The sequence below is a fragment of the Aquila chrysaetos genome, chromosome 13 (genome assembly GCF_900496995.4).
Source record: "Aquila chrysaetos chrysaetos chromosome 13, bAquChr1.4, whole genome shotgun sequence".
NCBI classification, from domain to species: Eukaryota; Metazoa; Chordata; class Aves; order Accipitriformes; family Accipitridae; genus Aquila; species Aquila chrysaetos.
This window is the reverse complement of record NC_044016.1, coordinates 6857180-6874684: the sequence shown is the minus strand read 5'-3', so window position 1 is coordinate 6874684 and position 17505 is coordinate 6857180. Positions and strand designations below refer to the sequence as shown.

General features: G+C 36.3%; 1 protein-coding gene and 1 long non-coding RNA gene across 4 annotated transcripts in view; one reads left to right on the top strand and one right to left on the bottom strand.

Annotated features, from left to right (window-relative positions):
- Nucleotides 1-1963: 1963 nt before the first annotated feature.
- NVL (nuclear VCP like) overlaps nt 1964-17505 on the bottom strand; it is a 44265-nt gene continuing 28723 nt past the window's right edge. For 2 of the 3 annotated variants that reach the window (XM_030034552.2, XM_030034553.2), the window contains 5 exons: nt 14198-14304; nt 9738-9814; nt 8170-8258; nt 4026-4096; nt 1964-2214 (listed from right to left, as the gene is read on the bottom strand). In XM_030034552.2, coding sequence (XP_029890412.1) covers nt 2170-2214; nt 4026-4096; nt 8170-8258; nt 9738-9814; nt 14198-14304 — 389 coding nt within the window. In that variant the 3' untranslated portion in view covers nt 1964-2169. Of the gene's footprint in view, nt 2215-4025; nt 4097-8169; nt 8259-9737; nt 9815-14196; nt 14305-17505 lie in introns of those variants that run through there. The other variant, XM_030034554.1, reaches the window with a different exon arrangement.
- On the top strand, nt 8942-11435 carry LOC121233739. The gene is made up of 2 exons (XR_005933807.1): nt 8942-9901; nt 9984-11435. It is a non-coding gene; the product is annotated as an uncharacterized LOC121233739 (long non-coding RNA).

Genomic DNA, 17505 nt, shown 5'->3' with positions numbered 1-17505 from the left:
AATGCATGCCACAGGCAGGTAAAAACAGCAATGGCCTTTAGAATTACCATATCTAAAAGTAGAATGGGTGACAGTTTCAAAATTGATAACTGAGGTATCATATACTGTTTTCATGGGGCTCCTGCTTGATTCTTTTTTCATTGGTCAACTCTCAAACACTGAAGTGAATTGAGTGTATTATTGTACTGAAAGAGTTCACAGCTTACTTTCACAGTTGTAGCTTCCTATAAAGCAGAAACCTTTAAGAAAGGTGGTAAAAAAACTGTAAAGTTGTAGATTTAGAGCTAAAACAGGAAAAAGTTCATGTAACGGGTAGTTCTTATATAGCTCTGTACATGACATCTAGATAAGATTTTATGTTAAAATTAGTCACTTAACTGATATGTACTAATTGCATTGCCTCACAGTAATGAACATCCACAGATGAAACTACTCTGAGATAAAATGATGATCCTTCATCTTGGATTTCTGGGAATCACAGTAATTTCTGAAGCTCCAAGCCTGATTTACAATTACAAGCGGACACATCATCTTCTGCTTTATATGCAGGGACTTCATTTGTTAGTCATATGGCCCACAACCTGAGTCACTGAGTCTCAGGCTTCCCTAGAAGAGGGAGGGAGTATCATACCATGTTGTGCAAAAATCACAGTGGTAAGTACAAGCTGCCCTGAGTGTCAGTATTTCTAAAACCCAAGTGTGTTGTGATTAGTTATTTGTAATAGCCTTCCACGTTTACCTTTGGGGAAAAATGTACAAAATCTTTTGTCAGATGGCAATTCAGAGAAGACTCCTAAGATGTAAGGCACTATTCCCTCTCAAGGCAAGGTCAGTTAAAGTTAGATCAGGTTGTTCAAGGTCACATCTAGTAAAGCGTGGCAATTTGTTTAAACAAGTTATGATTTGAGTAGGAGATTAAATGATCTCCACCATCTTAAATGTTAAAGTAGGGGGGATGCTTACAGAATAAATATTGCTTACAAAAACTATTTTACTGTTTTTTACATGGAAATTTCATTACTTTAAAAATTATTTAAAGTTTGGTGTTATCAAACTTAAAAGACTTTCTATGAAACTTGCTAGCAGAAATCATCCATTTCCTTTTCTGATCCTTGACTGATGCTTGCAGTGCTTTTAAAAGGAATAAGACTGATCAAAGATAGGAACTGACATTAATCCTTAAAGAACTTTGTAGAATGATGACAGTGGTAAAAAAATCCATGAAGGCTTGTAGGTTTCAGAAATTAGTTGCTCGGTGTCTGTCACATTTCACTGTTTTGTCTTAACTCAGATACTTCCCAGTTTGCTGATGCTGAAAGTTATGACCCTCTTTCCAAGATGGAATTTCTTGTATTTAACTTCCCCCCCCCCCCCAATATCAAAACATGTGAGTTAAGAAATTCAAATCCATAATAGAATTTTTTGTTGTTGCAGATTTGTTAAAAAAAAAAAAAAATTGAGAACCAGCTTGTTAGATAACTTACTGTTTCAAATGTTTCTTAAGTGGCTGTTAAATCACAATACCATAGCACTTCTCGGATTTCCAAACTTTACTCTCTCCTAGATAACTTTAAGACATCTTGCCATCTGTGGATAGTTTCTTTTGATAAAGTGAAGGGAAGCTGTTAGAAGCTTGGAGAACCGGTGCTGGCACAACCATAATGTGTCACTGTATTTGGGAAAGGCATGATTAATGGTATGATAACATACAGTGCAGCACTTTCCCAGTCTACTTTCACAGCTGTCTTCTCCCAGTGATTCTTCCAGAGTCATCGTTCTTGAAAACATGGCTGTTTTCATGTATGGTTGAAAACAGCTCTTTGAGCAGTGTAAACACTTTGAAGGGTTAGCCTGTCTGCCTCTGAGGGATTTCTGATTAAGGGCATGAAATGCTCAGAATGGTATTAGCTCTTTAGCACTAAAAGCATTAATTTTTAAAATGTAAATGGTGATAAGCAGGAAGTGTGTATTGTATCTTTTATTCTGCAAGTAGTTAAATTAAGGATGGTTTAGAGCAGTAGGTTATGATGACCTTTTTTCAGGTACAGTTTAAAAAGTTGAGAGATTTAGTACAGCTTCTTTCAAACCTTTCTCTTGAAATCAGGCACAGGTGTTACAAAACTCTCCACCAACGTAGAATAAGTCTCTCTTGGGAATTGTCCAAATGTGTCACCTGCACAGTGACTGATGCAGTTCTTCATACATTATTTGATCCTAAGAGTGCCAAGATGAGAGGAAAAAATACTTCAGACAATGGTAAAAAGTCATGCAATGTTTAAAAGTGACTTTATATGTCACTTTTACAAGTGACTTTCACTTTATTAAACCAGCTATATGAGCCACTAGCTATATTTTAAAACATTTACAGACAAAAAACTAAAGGCAATAGCCCACTACCCTGGCTCATAAATGAGGTTCTCCAGTGACAGTCACCAATGATATGTAGTTAAGAGAAGCCTTTGGCACAGTTCTTAGACTTAATATTGCCATGCTGCGTTCAGATTGCAGCTTCACTAAGAAGATACTGCCCTCTTTACTAGGGGAACTGCTGAATTGATACTTTACTCCCTCACCTAGTTCTGCCAAAATGAACTGACAAGATCTTCTTTTGCTAGTTCCTTAATCCTTTTCATGAATCACTCAAAATAACAGTTTTCAGGAACAGAATGGTTAAAGATGTTAAATTCCACTGAAATAACTGGCTTCAGAAGGTGGTCTGTCCATAGTTTTAAGAACAACTTACTTTGGTTTGTCTCGAGTCAACCAATTAAACCAAAAGCAAGTTAATGGAACTGAGATGTGTATGGGAAGGAAAAGGAAGAGAGTTAGAAGCACTAAATCAGTGAGATGCAGCTTTTTTATTTTCCAGTATTCATAAGAAGGTATGCAGAGAGTTTTTGTCAGCTTGAATTTGTGTAGCAGATAAGAAGTAGCATCTGGAAATGGGAGTTGAGTTTCTTGTACTCCAAAAGATATTTCAAAATACCTAACAAAATTCTTCAGATGGATATAACTGAAATATAGGGCTCTGAGACATGTGACATTTAAGCTGCCTTTGAGATGCAGAATGACATTTCTGGTTAACTCTTAAGAACCAGAAGAGTACGTACGAACACTTAGCAGTGATTGTCATGTTAGAGGGGATGTTTTAAGTTTTTGTGGCTGTTGCTTCTGAACCGTTTGCTTAATAATTAGCAGAGGGGAAGAAAACAACCACCAATACCATCTTTAAAGGGTCTTGGAGCCAAAGATCACTGACCATCACCATACAATAATAATGAAAGGAAATAGTTAACTAGTTAACTTCTCTCTGGCTAGTGTTCAAAGTGAATATATTAATGTATTTTGGCTGCAGTACACTCTTGGCAACACAGAGACCTATATGCAAAAGCTCTGCAGCAATAACAATTCCTCTATATATAAACTTCTCAGTCACAGTAAGATGATTGAACAGCTTTCAGTTATTAAAGAACAGGTCATAAGGAAACCTTTAACACAAACTTCCTTGATAAATACAAATAATGAAAACAGTGATAAGAAATAACTAAGATGGTAAAGTGCATTTTATGTCCTATCTCAAAATGCTGCCTTTTGCACGTTAACAGAAATGGTTGAGCATCTTTGGGTGTCACATCCATCTAGGGGGGAAAAAAGGTAGTGGCAAGGTGTGGTATACTCTAAAGGCCTCAAGTTTTAACTGAAAATTCCACGGACATAAGATGTTAAGGTCAGGTCAGTAACTAATCTGGGAATGTCAATGAGAAGTCCAAGGTGCCATACTAAGAGATAACACTGATAGCATCGTAATCAATCTACATGCAATGCATCATCTGCAGCTGAAAAGGGAGACTTTAATTTCTGACCTTGTAAAAAACATCAGGTTTGCTTAATGCAGAAACAGGTAGTGTCAGTTTGAAACACATGCAAGTATAGTGCAACCTTAACTATTCCCACCAGTCTCCAGCATAAAAAGAGTGTCCTTTCTAGGGGAGTAGTGAGTCTTGCATACTTGCAGCTTACCTTACCTTTTTTGATACTGAAGATTTCACTTTCCTAAAAGCTTCTTCAAAGTGTTTACGGGAGATCTTGATTTCTCCTTAAAGAACAAAGCACAATAAGTTAATAAAATTGCAGGCAAGTGACAATCAAATGATTGTTGCATGTATTTCAAGGCAGCATTCATTAAACCTAACTAACTGTATGTGCTAGTCAGTTGGATGAGATCTAATTCAGTAGTGTTAGGAACACCTGAACTCTTGTACTTTATGTAGCCTACTGTCTATGATCTTTGGCAAGATCTTAATCCCTCTAAGCCAAAGAATACTTACTTGTTTCTGAAAGTTAATTTTAGGTATTAGTGTTTCCACCTGCAGATTGAGAATTTCATTCTCAAAGATGCCAAGTTCACTGCAGCTTACATCAAATCCAGTTAGAATTCAAGTCCCTTGACCATTCTGGAAGTGAATGCCTCAAATCTTGCTGCTTCCAGTTCTGGCCTTTATTTTCTATACATATTTAATATTAAGCTTCCCTACAGAGTGTTATTTAGTAAGTACCTAGAAAGCATTTTGTTATCATTCCAATTCTACTGCAGGATGCTCAATTCCTAAACAATTGACTTCATATCATTGCCTTGTCCAGCATTACCCAGAAGTGATGAAAGCTTTCACTTTTACAACTCCCTCTGTTAAAGTTTATGCAAATTGCCTTTTTGACCTTAATGCAGCTATCCACAGTAATTATTCCTAATCCCAACCTTTTGAACAGGTTTTTTTTAGTATGCTAAAATGTAAGCATACCTCAAATAAATCATGGATTCCTTTGCTCTCACAATCAAGTGCCTTGTTTAATCTAGAGTTAAGAATCCAAAGATACCAATCCTATACAGATTCATTACAATGCTAACATTATGCACAGGTATCAGATAAGATAGAGGTACAAAAAGTATGTCTTTAGAGTCAATTTGGTGCATTTTTTAAAGTGTATTTCATTAAGACACTTTTTCTTCCACAGATATGTACTGCCACTACCTTTGCATACATCTTTGTAAGGTGAAATGGGATGTGCTGACATGAAGAAACTGTTAAGATTCCTCATTAATATATTTGATGTCTGAGTTTAACGAAAATCTGCTGATACAGCGAAAGACTACATAGCAGATAGAAGGCACTAAATTAAAGATGAGAACTTGTTTAAGGTATAAAACAGAACAGCAAATAGTCTACAATTATTATTACTTGCTTTAAAGTAAAGATGAAGGTTAAAGTTCACTAAACTAAACATACAACCTTGCTGCTCTCTCATCTCAATTCTCTGAAGCTCTTATTCAAGATTCCCATTACCATATAAAGTTATACCAGTATAAATGAAGATGTAAATTTAAAATATGAGCATTTTAACTTATTTCCTTAAGGAAACACTACTTGTAGTAAGAAAAAAGAGTTCAAGTTGGGTCTTTCACAGAAACCAAATTAAGATTGAGTCATCAAATTGTTTTTTTCCTATTTACGTAGGTAAGTTAAGGATAGCTGGTTCCCTTTCCTCTTAATTTGAAAGTATCAAACAAGAACCAGATCTTGCTTTTCAAATTCAACCACAAAATCTTTAATTAATCTCACTTGTTAAACCACACTCGCTTTTAACTGCTGTAACAAGAAGTCTCATAGACTCTTTGCTTAAGAAGATCAGCTTTACAGACTATGCAGGTGCTATGGGGTCACTGGCTATCTCAAAAAAAAAAAAATCCAAAAAGGGACACTCAGGTATAAGGTCATAGTTTAGAAGGTCAATGAAATCTCTGCATTTGTCTTTGCAGCTGAAAGTGTCAAGAGAGTCTCATACCCTATACATTCTTTGTAACTGGATCTATTTGAAATAAATATACAGGAAGCATTAAACTAAAATAGGTCAGCTGAAGTGTTAACAGTAAGTCACCAGGACCAGATGGTGTTCACTCAAAGGTTCTAAAGGAACTTGTCTATAAGACCACAGAACTGCTGGTTAAATCGTGTAACTTGTTACACCCACCAAAGGACTGGGAACTCCAAAGAATTGTAGAATAGATTCTTTGGTGGACTGAAAGCTGATTAAAGGATATGAAATAGAGCGTAAGGCTTAATGGTCAGTTTTCAGGATTGGGAACAGGCAGCAGTAGGGCCCCACTCTGGCATCAGGGCTGAAATCTGTTTTATGCAGCATCTTCATCAGTGGTTTGAAAACAGGACCCAGAAGTGGAAACTCCAAGTTTGCAAATGATATTGAACTCTTCTGGGCAGTCAAATGCTGGGCCAATGATGAGGAACTCCAGAGGGACCTCATAAAACTGAAAGTCTGCCCAATCTTTGTTAAGATTCCCCCTTCTTCCCCCAGACAAACCACAATATCTGGCAACTCCCAGACTGCAGTGACTAACATAATCAGCTCTCCTAGGACTGTTACAAGTTGGAAGTAAAATTTGTGGATTCTTATAAGAAATATCACAAAAAGGATATCTTTCCATTTCACTATAAAAAAGGCCCTTCAAGCAAACCACTGTTGAGTGTTAAGAAAAACACACCCCTGAATTTATTCCAGAGGGAGAATACCAGGTATAACAAGGAAGTTACAACAGAGTTTCTACAGAATAGAAAGGAGCAGCACTGATCTCAGCCAGCTGATTCCAAAGTGACTGATGAAGACACAAAGCACACATCTACAGTCATGTACAGAGCATAGGGAGTCAGTTGTGCTTGTCCTGTGGTAACACTGAAAGGTGAAATTCTCCAGTCTGTGTACACACACTACCCTTTTGAAGATATAAATGAACAAGGTCTCAAATCAGAAACCACCTTATACACTTTCATACCAGCCAGGGCTGACATCTTGGAAATCTAAACCCAAGGACATCCCAAACAAGCAGCTGCTATAAACATGCCAATCAAGCTATGCATATATTATGGACTTGCTGGCTGCCAACACATCCATATAATAAGTGCTCAGGCTGCAGTCCTATATGTGAAGGCTGAATTCAAGTGATGAGCATCTTTGAATAGAGCCTGGTCTATTCTGGGTAATTATAAAAACAAACAGGACAAATTCAGAAATTTCCATCTCAAATCAAGAGCTTTCTCCATCTACAGCAAAGAAAATGGGTAACCAAGTCATACAACAGTGAAGGTTTTTATAGTTTGTTTCTCCATCCCCTGCCCCAATGAACATGCTAGTTCCCTCAAAACAAGAAATACAAACATTCTGCTCTGTTAACCTACTGTTAAAAAACAGATGGGACTAGTTATGTACTAGATCAAAAAGAATGATTCAAAGCCATTAAAATTCCAGCGTGGTTCTCAGAAATCAGAGGCATAATGAAAGCCTAATATCTTTTCCAAGGACATCATCTGAAAAGTCACAATTCCATCTTAGCTTTGCATTTTGACTTAAGAGTAGAATAACAAACAGAATTACTAGAAAAAGTCTAGATACACACACATTTTACATAAAAGAGTTTCAATTTCCAATTACGTTTTCTTATCTGCACAGAAAAAAAAAGAATAATTTAAAAACCAGGAAAATACAACTTAGAAGTGCAGAGACATATGGAAAGGGCAGACATTGTACTTGAAAGAATTTATAACTCCCTGTTAAAGTCCTGCCAAGAGCCACTGATGAGCTAAACACCTAAGATCAAAAATGGCACTCAGATTGTCCTAGTGCTATTACTACTAGGTGCATGGATTCAGTTACACAGTACAATTTTGTACCAAAGGTATGTGATCAGTATGTGTGCAGTTACAACTGTACTCATATCTGCAAATAAGTCAGTATAATTAGTCTTTGATAGTGATATGGAAATCTGGCAAAGACATATTCAGTCTAGTACATAAATTGTCAGTTTATACTACCATTTAACATAAACTTTTCTTTAAGGTTACAAGGTTCAATTCTTTTAGAAAAAAATTTTATGCTGAACCTCCAGCATAACCATTTTTTCCTGTACTCTCCCCTACGTATACTTCAAAGATGCTTATGTGTTCTTGAAACAAATCTGACTTAATTTTTGTTTGGCTTAGAAGTCATCAATCATTTATGTACGGCATGTACACCTTTATGCTTGTCTTGAACTACCTTAAATACTTTACATTCCATTTATCTTCTCACTGTTCAGTTAAGGTTTTTGTAAAGCTTTCTTACCTTTCTTGCTTTGAGTATTCCACAGGGCCATTTCCTGTCTCAAGGCGCAAATTGAAGCCTCACGCACTAGAGCAGAAAGGTCTGCCCCTCTACAGATACAAACAGAATAGGTTATTTTAGGATAAATTTCTCTCGTCTTTAGCTAGTGGCATATAGAAAGGCAAGAAACTATAAATGATGGTAAGAGACTGGTTGTGCTGTCATAAAGGTTCATCGTAAGAACATTGGAAAGAGGTCCGAGGACAACCCACTGCTGCAACGTTCATTATGGAGTAATGTCCTCCAGATTTTAGCCACAGATTAAAATCAAATAAATGAGAGGCAAGGGGAGAGGCAACGCCCCCCCCCCCCCCAGCATCCTTAAAAATGCCAAAGGATTGATTAATATTGTGCCACTTGGTGGGAACTTGATACTTTTTTTTTTTATCAGTCTTACGAAAGATTCAAATGGAATCACCCATTATTACAAAAGGGAGCTGCCTTGCTCAAAGCTGCATCAACAGTTAACTTAACATGCTCTTAAAATAACAGTATCCACAAAACATGATCAGATCAGTCTTTCTAAATATTTGTTTCCAGTTTCCAGCTGTTGAACTTTGAAGGCTTGTGAAAAGTGGTACAAGTCATTGAACCAAAGAAAATTTTCACAATTAACTCCCTATGTTTCATTTTGGGGTGCTAGGAATACTGCTGTATTTAAAAAACAAAACCAAAACCCAACCAACCAACAAAACCCACAAAAACCCACCCCACAAACAAAAAAAACCCCAATCCCAAAACAACAAACAAAATACAAAATACAAACAAACCCAAACAAACAAACATAAAAACCAAACACTCCCCACCCCCCCAAAAAAAAGACAGTGAGTGAAAGGGGCAAAGAAAAAGTACTCATCTTTCCCAAATATGAAACAATGACAAAGTAAAAATCATTACTGGTGATAGCTTCCATTTCTAAGATTCAAAAGCAATATTGTGACAAGCAGCCTGTCGTAAACTTTATCTTTTGTGAACTCCAGAAAATCATTAACTCTTAATAAATCATTTAATAGATTAAAACTTTTTAAAGTTTTGTACAACGCAACTGCAAATTATTCTGACGGATATGGCCATCAAGCTTTCCTAAAAAAACACACCTTGGTATTCCCAAAGCACAAGTTGAAATAGGCCCTCATTACTTTGTCAAACACGCTGCTTTCAACTGTGTGACAGAACAAGTTGGTTATGGTTGTTTAACCAATTTGCTTTCATCATCATTGTATATGGTCCACAACTTAAAGAGGGCTCTTTTATCCTCAGTTTATGCAAGAATTGTAAAATAAAACCACGCAAAGCCAAGAGGGCTCTTCCAGGTGAAAGAGACTTTAGCATATTTGCCCTATATTCCTACCAACTCCTTGGAAAAAAGCACAAGTGAAAGCAAGAAAAATAGCATAAGGGAAAAGGCTTATAAACCCTGAAAGTTAAGAGGTCCTCTTAATAATAACAACATAACACACATTATCACACATCAGAAGACTGTTGGCACGGCACATCAAATATTCAAGTCAAAACTAGAAGCTACTCACGTATAACAATCACAATGTTGACTGTAAGCAATTTCTTCAAGGCTTACATCAATATCTAGTGGAGGCCGGGTGCCATCCTAAAGGAGTTGAGATAATAAAAAGAGAAAGATAAGAAAAGTTGTTTTTTTGTAGTTTTTTTTTGTTTGTTTGTTTGTGGGGTTTTTGTTTGGTTTTTGGTGGTATTTCTTTCTTTTTTTTTTTTTTTTTTTTTTTTTTTTTTTTTTTTTACACATGCCTTCCCCAAAGTGTTTAAGTTTCACCAATCAGGAATCATATAGGGGTCTGACAAATTCCCTGAAATATCCACAAATATTAACATTTTTAATCTCAAACCAGCAAGAAGGACAACCAGCCTTAAAAACATTTAATTATGAAATAATAAGTAATGCTAAATTTTAACTTCCCATCAACAGATTAGATTTTCTCTAACAAAATGATGGCCAGCCTGTCACAGGGCAATGTAACACTGACACTGTTCCATATGTGGACAGGCCTTAAGTAGCTGGTTACATCAACAGCATTGTTTAGCTGAACTTCCTCTAGTTTTACTATGTGTTGAAATCAAATAGCTAAGCAATAAGCATGTAGATTTAGTCTTATCTCACTTTTAAGACTGAATTAATTACATATCTTTTATGTTCTAGACATACATTTTCAAACTTAGTAGTTTTCCATTCTGGATTTCATAAAAGTTTACATATACTGTAGATACTCCTGTAGACTTTTGACACTACTCTTCCATATTATTACTGCTTCCTCCACAAAGATCCCAGAAGTGGTTTCTTTTGTTATTATTCTTGCATCTCCGACAGCAAAAAATATTGAACACTATAAATTATATTTGAAACTAGCCCACAAAATTTTCAAACACTGTAAGCATGGAGATCTCCCTATTACCCTTAGACAACAGTAAAGTAGTATCTTGGTAGTACAGAGATTCTAGATGTCTACAGTATCAAACAATATCTGAGTTTAGAAATGAAAGGGCATTTTTTTGGTACAATTGATGTATTTCTGCTAGAAACTCATTTGACAGAAAAGTACAAATTCTTATAATTCTTTTCTGACTTCTTCAGGTGAACTAACATACCACATATCTACAATACCTTCAAGAGAAAAAAATAAAATGTATAGTAACTGGCAAGTTAAAACCCTTGAATACTTAACAGACAGTAGAATAATCAAGGACTAGGCAGAGTAAGGGAGCAATCTTGGATGAATCTTTGGTAGAATACCAGTTAGAAAGGGGAAAAAAAAACCCACCCCAAACCAACCAACCAAAACCAAAAACCAACAGAAAGACAAAGGAACAGCCTGATTTTGAAACATCTTGAAAGCAGAGACTTCAACCTGGAAACAAGGAAGCCTCATACAATTTCATATGGGATTTTAGTAATTGTTGTACAAGACTGCAAGCCAGAGAGACACCTCCTCTGCTAAAAATAAATGTTTTACCTATTGCTTTGAGTAGCAACATATGTTGGCCATTTTTTGAGTGGGATGATCTGCCTACTCTGGAGACAAGCTCAGCAGTATGTGCACCAGAGAAGCTTGATACAGCTTGCAGGAATGTAAGTACACTAGTAACTTGAACATGTGAAGACATGCTTCTCTTACATAATTAATATGCAATTTGAAAATGACTGATTTGTACAAGTTAACTGAAATAAAACTCTTTCACAACAAGCCTTCAACCTACGTTCAAGCTGTCTGTCTTCCTTACAACATATTCCTCCCCCTAACTCCCTTTTCTACTCCTCATGCTGCCTTTGTAAGCATCCATGTTTTCCCTTAGCAACAACTCGCAGTTTCTACATCTTGTACATGTATTCCTTGGAGATTTCTGGGAATGCATACCATCACCCAGAAGCCACCCACATCTGCACCAAACATTTTGTTTTATCTAGCCCTGAGCACATATTTAACCAAGTGTTGCTGTACACAGATTTTTCAAATTTCCTTACCTAGAATGCATGGATGAAGTCTGACAAAAAAAAAAAAAAAAAAAAAAAAAAAAAAAAAAGGCATTTCAGTTAATTTAACATATTTTCCTCTCTCCATATTCCAAGTTCTTCTTGCAGATAACTCCCATACATTTTTAAAGAAAGTAACAACCTATTTCTTGTTCTTAGCACTAGAAACAAATCTTTGCCTAGCTTTACGAGAACTCTGGTGACTGCAGAAGTAGTAAAGTGAGAACAGCACCAGCCTCCTCTCCTCATGGAATGAACATGGAAACACGAAAGGAAAAGACTGAGAGTGTTTGTATCTCATTTCTGCTGGCCTCTTAATTAAGAACTGAGAAAAAAAAAATCCATTAAAGACTTAACACCTCATTCACTACAAAGATTTGTAACCAAAATATTAAGACTAGTATGAATTAAGTATGCATGGAAGTATCTGGCATTCCAAAAATAACATGCCCCGATAACTAAGGACAGGATCCACAGGAACCAAGCTGGTAAACACTATGCAATGCATTGCTTACATCACAAAAAGACCCATAATCAGGTAAGGGCACAGCAAAGATGGCTTGTCAGGAGAAGACAAATACACTCTGATAACAGGATAATGACAAGGTTAGCACATCCAGTGTGCCACTCCTCTTGGTGTTATCCCAATAGGAAGATAGACTGTAGCCACAAAGATTCCCAGAAGGAGGGAGTAAAGACACTTTTCCGCAACCTCGCCCAAGATTTATGGCAGCTGAAGTAAGCATGATTCTGAACTGTTTAATTCTTAAAGGGAATCCAGAAAACAGTTCTCTCTAACAACCAGTTTGTCATTGCCAGTCAAGGGGAAGCCAAGAGATGAAATGAGGCCTCAACACAGAGTTTCTTATCCTCACTGTTCAACACAAGTGATCCTGGCCCTACCACTTGGATGCATGCATCTTGGTGACTATATGTGGCTGTGACGAGCGTTAGCAAGTGAAATCTATGACAGTGTGAGACAAATCAGTTTGTTTAATACCACCTTCCCCTCCCATGAAGTCTTGCACCAAGCTTTGCTGCACTATTTTCCTACACCACTAATTACAGTGAGAGCACTTGAGACAGTTACAAATCTCCAAAGATTTTCTGGCAAAAATTAGGTAGAGCAAGGCTCAACACCTGTACGTTAAAAAACAGAGCAGATGTAAACTCTGTACCAGAATCCTTCTGCTCTGATTAGACAGTCACTAGACTAGACCCTTACTACCCACTTCTTCCAGAAGAACAAGGTTGGTTGTATTAAGTCAGAACAATCATATAACCCCAATTTTTAAAGAACACTTTGAGTTATCTTTAAAAATAAATTTGGTAAAATAAAAAACATAATTCCTTACAGTATGTTTGAAAAATGACTCATGGATGTTACACTCAAATTCCCTCTAGGTCTTTCAAACAGCAACCATCTTTAAGAACAGGGTTGTAAAAAGTTTTAACTGAACTATTTTTATAAAACTTAGAAACAATAAATTGTTCTACTGCTCATAGCAAATGGGGGCATACTTACTTTTTTTCCTCCATGAAGTAATGCATAGAACAAGTGAAGGAAAGTCTACCATCCTGAATTTGTAATGAGTCTGACTTTTGAACAATCATTTTGGCATGAAGGAACATGCTTGAATGAGTTCTCACTTTCTGAATTCTCCTATGGATTAACTATTGTGTACACCACAACTTTATGCTTATGCAAGTCTGAATTATCTTTTTACAAATTTGCTAAATAATTTTTGCCACACTTTCCATAATACAGTGCTATCTTTTCTCTATACTGAAGACTTGGTCTCCTTTGCAGCTTGATAGAACACCTGCTCTTAACAATCAATGTTGATCTACTGGAAAAAGTAGGAAATATCTGAGTAATTCATAATGCTTTGTATGTTCTTTTTTTAAGGCCTTGATTACTGCTGTACCGTACTTAAGAGAAATACTCAAATAGAATTCTATAATCCAAATCTCTGAAATGGCAGAATGTGCCATTAACCACAGGGAGGACCGACGAGGGCAGGTATTTTACATTTTCACATTTACTTTGACCTACAACCTCTATCATCACAAGCTTCCTTTAATCCTAAAGGCAATTAAGTGTCACAATTACTGTTGAGCAAACACAGCTGGAGATTGTGAATCATTTTGGTGAATGTGTGGAAACCCACCCCCCCAAAAGCTTACAAACCACTTCTAGGCCCATTACTCACACAGATAGGAATCTTTTAATTAAATCTGTTCAAACTGTGACTGTAAAGGCAGCAGCTTCTATGTTTAACAGGTTTGTTTCACTCAAGATCTATCAAGCCCTTGCAGTCTCAGAGCAAATTTAACAGCAAATGTGGCTGATGGTTTATTTTTATGACCTCATGTAATATCTGAAAGTGTTTCATGAGACAGGATTATGCAATTCTCTGTAAAATTTAATTTATCTTAAATCATTCCACTGAGCTTCAAGATAAGGATTTATTTCCAAATACTCACTTTGGTGATGGTCTTTAAAATAGCAAGTCGATCTTCAGGTGGTGGCAAACCCACATAGAGTGTTTTATCCAGTCTACCAGGACGCAGGATAGCTGGGTCAATTATATCTTAGGGAGGGGAAAAAAAATAGAAAAAAAGAAAAAATTATCCTGAAATGAGATACACCCTTAGGAAAGTGTACAGACAAGAAGGAATACATGCATACTCGTACCAAGATTCAAAGAAGCATTTGTGCCATGAAGCTCTGAGCATTAAAATAGCTGACTGAAATAGTTTCATCTCTGTCAGGTAGGAGCCTCTATTGCCCAGTACAGTTAAGCCGCATCTGCTCAAAGGTGGCTCATAAATACTAGTTTCATCTCTTCACAAATGAAGACAACTCTATCTTTAGCAATACAGTACTAGAACATTTTTACTGTCATACCTAGCATGGTCAAGTGAGGAATTCCACATTAATTCATAACAAGGGAAAAAAATGCTTCTAGTTTGTTCTGTTGGAAGGAACTCTACCCATATTAACTGTTGCAAATCTGCTTGAAAGGCACAGTGATAAATTAAGAATAACAAGTACACAGGGCCAATCATAAGCATCAGTATCTAAACTTAATTTTACTGGACATTTGCATTTCTACTACCTATTAATTTTCTAAGTGGTAAAATAGGAAACCCATGAAACCACAATATGCAGCTGCAAAGTACAGAATTTGTCTCCCAGGAAGAACTACAGACTCCAAATTTTATTACATGTGGAGAACTAAGAAACCAAAAATCATTGCAAACGTTTCTAGAAAACCATTCAAAGCTTAAATGTAATAGAAATGTCTAGCAGCCTTTTAGCACTACAGGCTTCAATACTGAACTTCCACAAACAGTAAGTCAGGATATAAATACTAACGAATATTGGTGTAACAAGAGATACAAAGAGGGCATATAACCTGGGAAAGACCTCAATTCCTGTCTGTATTTCAGCAGAAACTGCCTGGATTATGTATCCAAATGCTTCTTGATGCCCCATTTCCCCATCTATCCAAACCGATGACAGTATTGCTCTATTTCACTAAGGAATTCTTTTGAGTCATCATCCCTGGAAGTATTTAAAAGACATGTAGACGTGGCACTTAGGGACATGGTTTAGTGGTGGACTTGGCAGTGTTAGGTTAAGGGTTGGAACTGATCTTAAAGATCTTTTCCAACCTAAATGATTCTATGATATCCTACATACTACAGTAATGTGAACAGCAAAGTCACAAAAGCACCCACAGAAGATACAAAGAAAACTGTACTTTTTTGAAGTCTGTAAGTTATATAGATGTGGTAAGTAGCTATTGCAAGCTATCCAAAAATAACAGTTCAAAGTTACACCTAAGTCTTAAGCTGGAAACTATCAAGGACTCTAAATGAAGCTGTCAACACCCTTACAATCCTTACATCCTCCTCACAAAATGTAGCTAGCAGACAAACTACATGCATTCATGTATATTAAAGGTGAAGAACTGAGAAAAGTTAAGTGGTTAATCCCTACTGTACAGATGTTTAAAAGAAAAGAAAACAAAACAAAAAACCCACCACCCAAACCCCAGAACAGTGGCACAGAAGCACAGCTATCCCTTTTTTGCAAATGAAAAAAGTTTGCTTAACTCTGTCAAGACTCTAACTACCCAATCCTACCACAAGGTAGTCTTGATTCACTTTTTAAAGATGTGCATAGTTTTGTTCAAGTTTCTCTCACCTCAAGGTGTCACACACAAGGACAAAAAGTAGAATGAGATGCATACATTAAAAATTGTTCCACTGTCTTTTTCTTGGACAAAAGCAAATCTTTTTCCCAAGATACAGCAGTCATGGCCAGAGGCATCTATGTAGGCAAAAATCAGCTATTGTGAATGCAACAAGAATGGTGAGAAAAAAAGGAAGAACTTGATGTATTAATTTAATCCAGAGCAGATGAACCAAAAGTTAAACAGAATCCCTGCCATGGCAGGCCCAGACAAAAACATCTTTCTTATATGTGTGTGCATAGTGTCATAGTGCTACATGATACTTTATCTTGCTTTTGGCACAAGCGCACTTTCCTGGTTTTGTGTCTCTGTGGACGGAAGTCTTGCCACATTATTAAGATGAGATGACAAAGTTCACTCAACAGATCAATTACAAACATCAAAATAAATACTCTCAATAGGGATTGCATTAGAACACCATGCACTTGATAACTTCCCCATTCTAAAGTTTGAAAAGCTCTTTAAAAATACTAAGCTTGATATGGAAAATACTATTTCTGTTTTGCATGCTGAGAGCACGGCACTTGCCACGCTATCTGTCCAATGATACAAAGTTAGCGATACAGTCTAAAGATTAATTCATCTGTTTGTATATAAAAGATTACATTGCCCACATTCAAAGAGTTACCACAACTTGTACTAATTCAATAGCTGCAGTGATGGTGGTTTACAATAAGACCATACCAAAGTTTAACACATAGATCTACACTCCCCATCTCCTTACGAGTCACTTCACTTCACTCTGCTGATTCAGACCTGGGTGGGCCTGAAGTTCTTGAAAATCCAAGTCACATAACACGAAAAATTAGTATTTACTCATTGGTCAAACTCACTCATTAGATGCATTTCATATCTGTTTAAAAGAATTGAATAATGCTCCCCTTTCAGGAATTTCAAAGCATTCCATCCTGATAAATCATAATGTTCTCTCCATATCTATTATCTCAAAACTTATCTAAACAGAGTCAACTAATTTTAGCTACATTTAACATTTTAATGAAATTAAGGTAGTTATCATAGAAACCTCTTTCAAAGCCTATCATTACCTCTGAAGTTTGAAAGTGAAACATGGAAACGTGATAACACAGAGCATTTCTTTTCCAAGCAGTTGTCTCACAGAGAGAATATACTTCTATTAAAAGAAATGTCTAGTTAATTTTCTGCCTTGGCTTTCTGATGTAGTCAATGGTGTTGACTATGTCGACAGAAGACAGTAGTACCATTTTCCAAATAATTTGGCAAAATTACATATTAAGACATTTAGAGTACATCCATTCCTTGCTATGTTTTTAAAGGTTAAAACAGGCACTAGCCTCTAGAGAATTATGTAATATTTCAGTTTGCTATACTGCTCTCCAAACTACAAAATTCTATCCTCTTCATTAAATTCTATTGAAAGTATCTTTACATGTATCCCTATAATGTGACATTCTTTTGTCCTATAATAAAATCTATTAGCCTCACACTAATTTCCAGTTGATTATTCATGTCTTATCTCAACTGTACAGGAGTCAACAATGTTTATGAAAG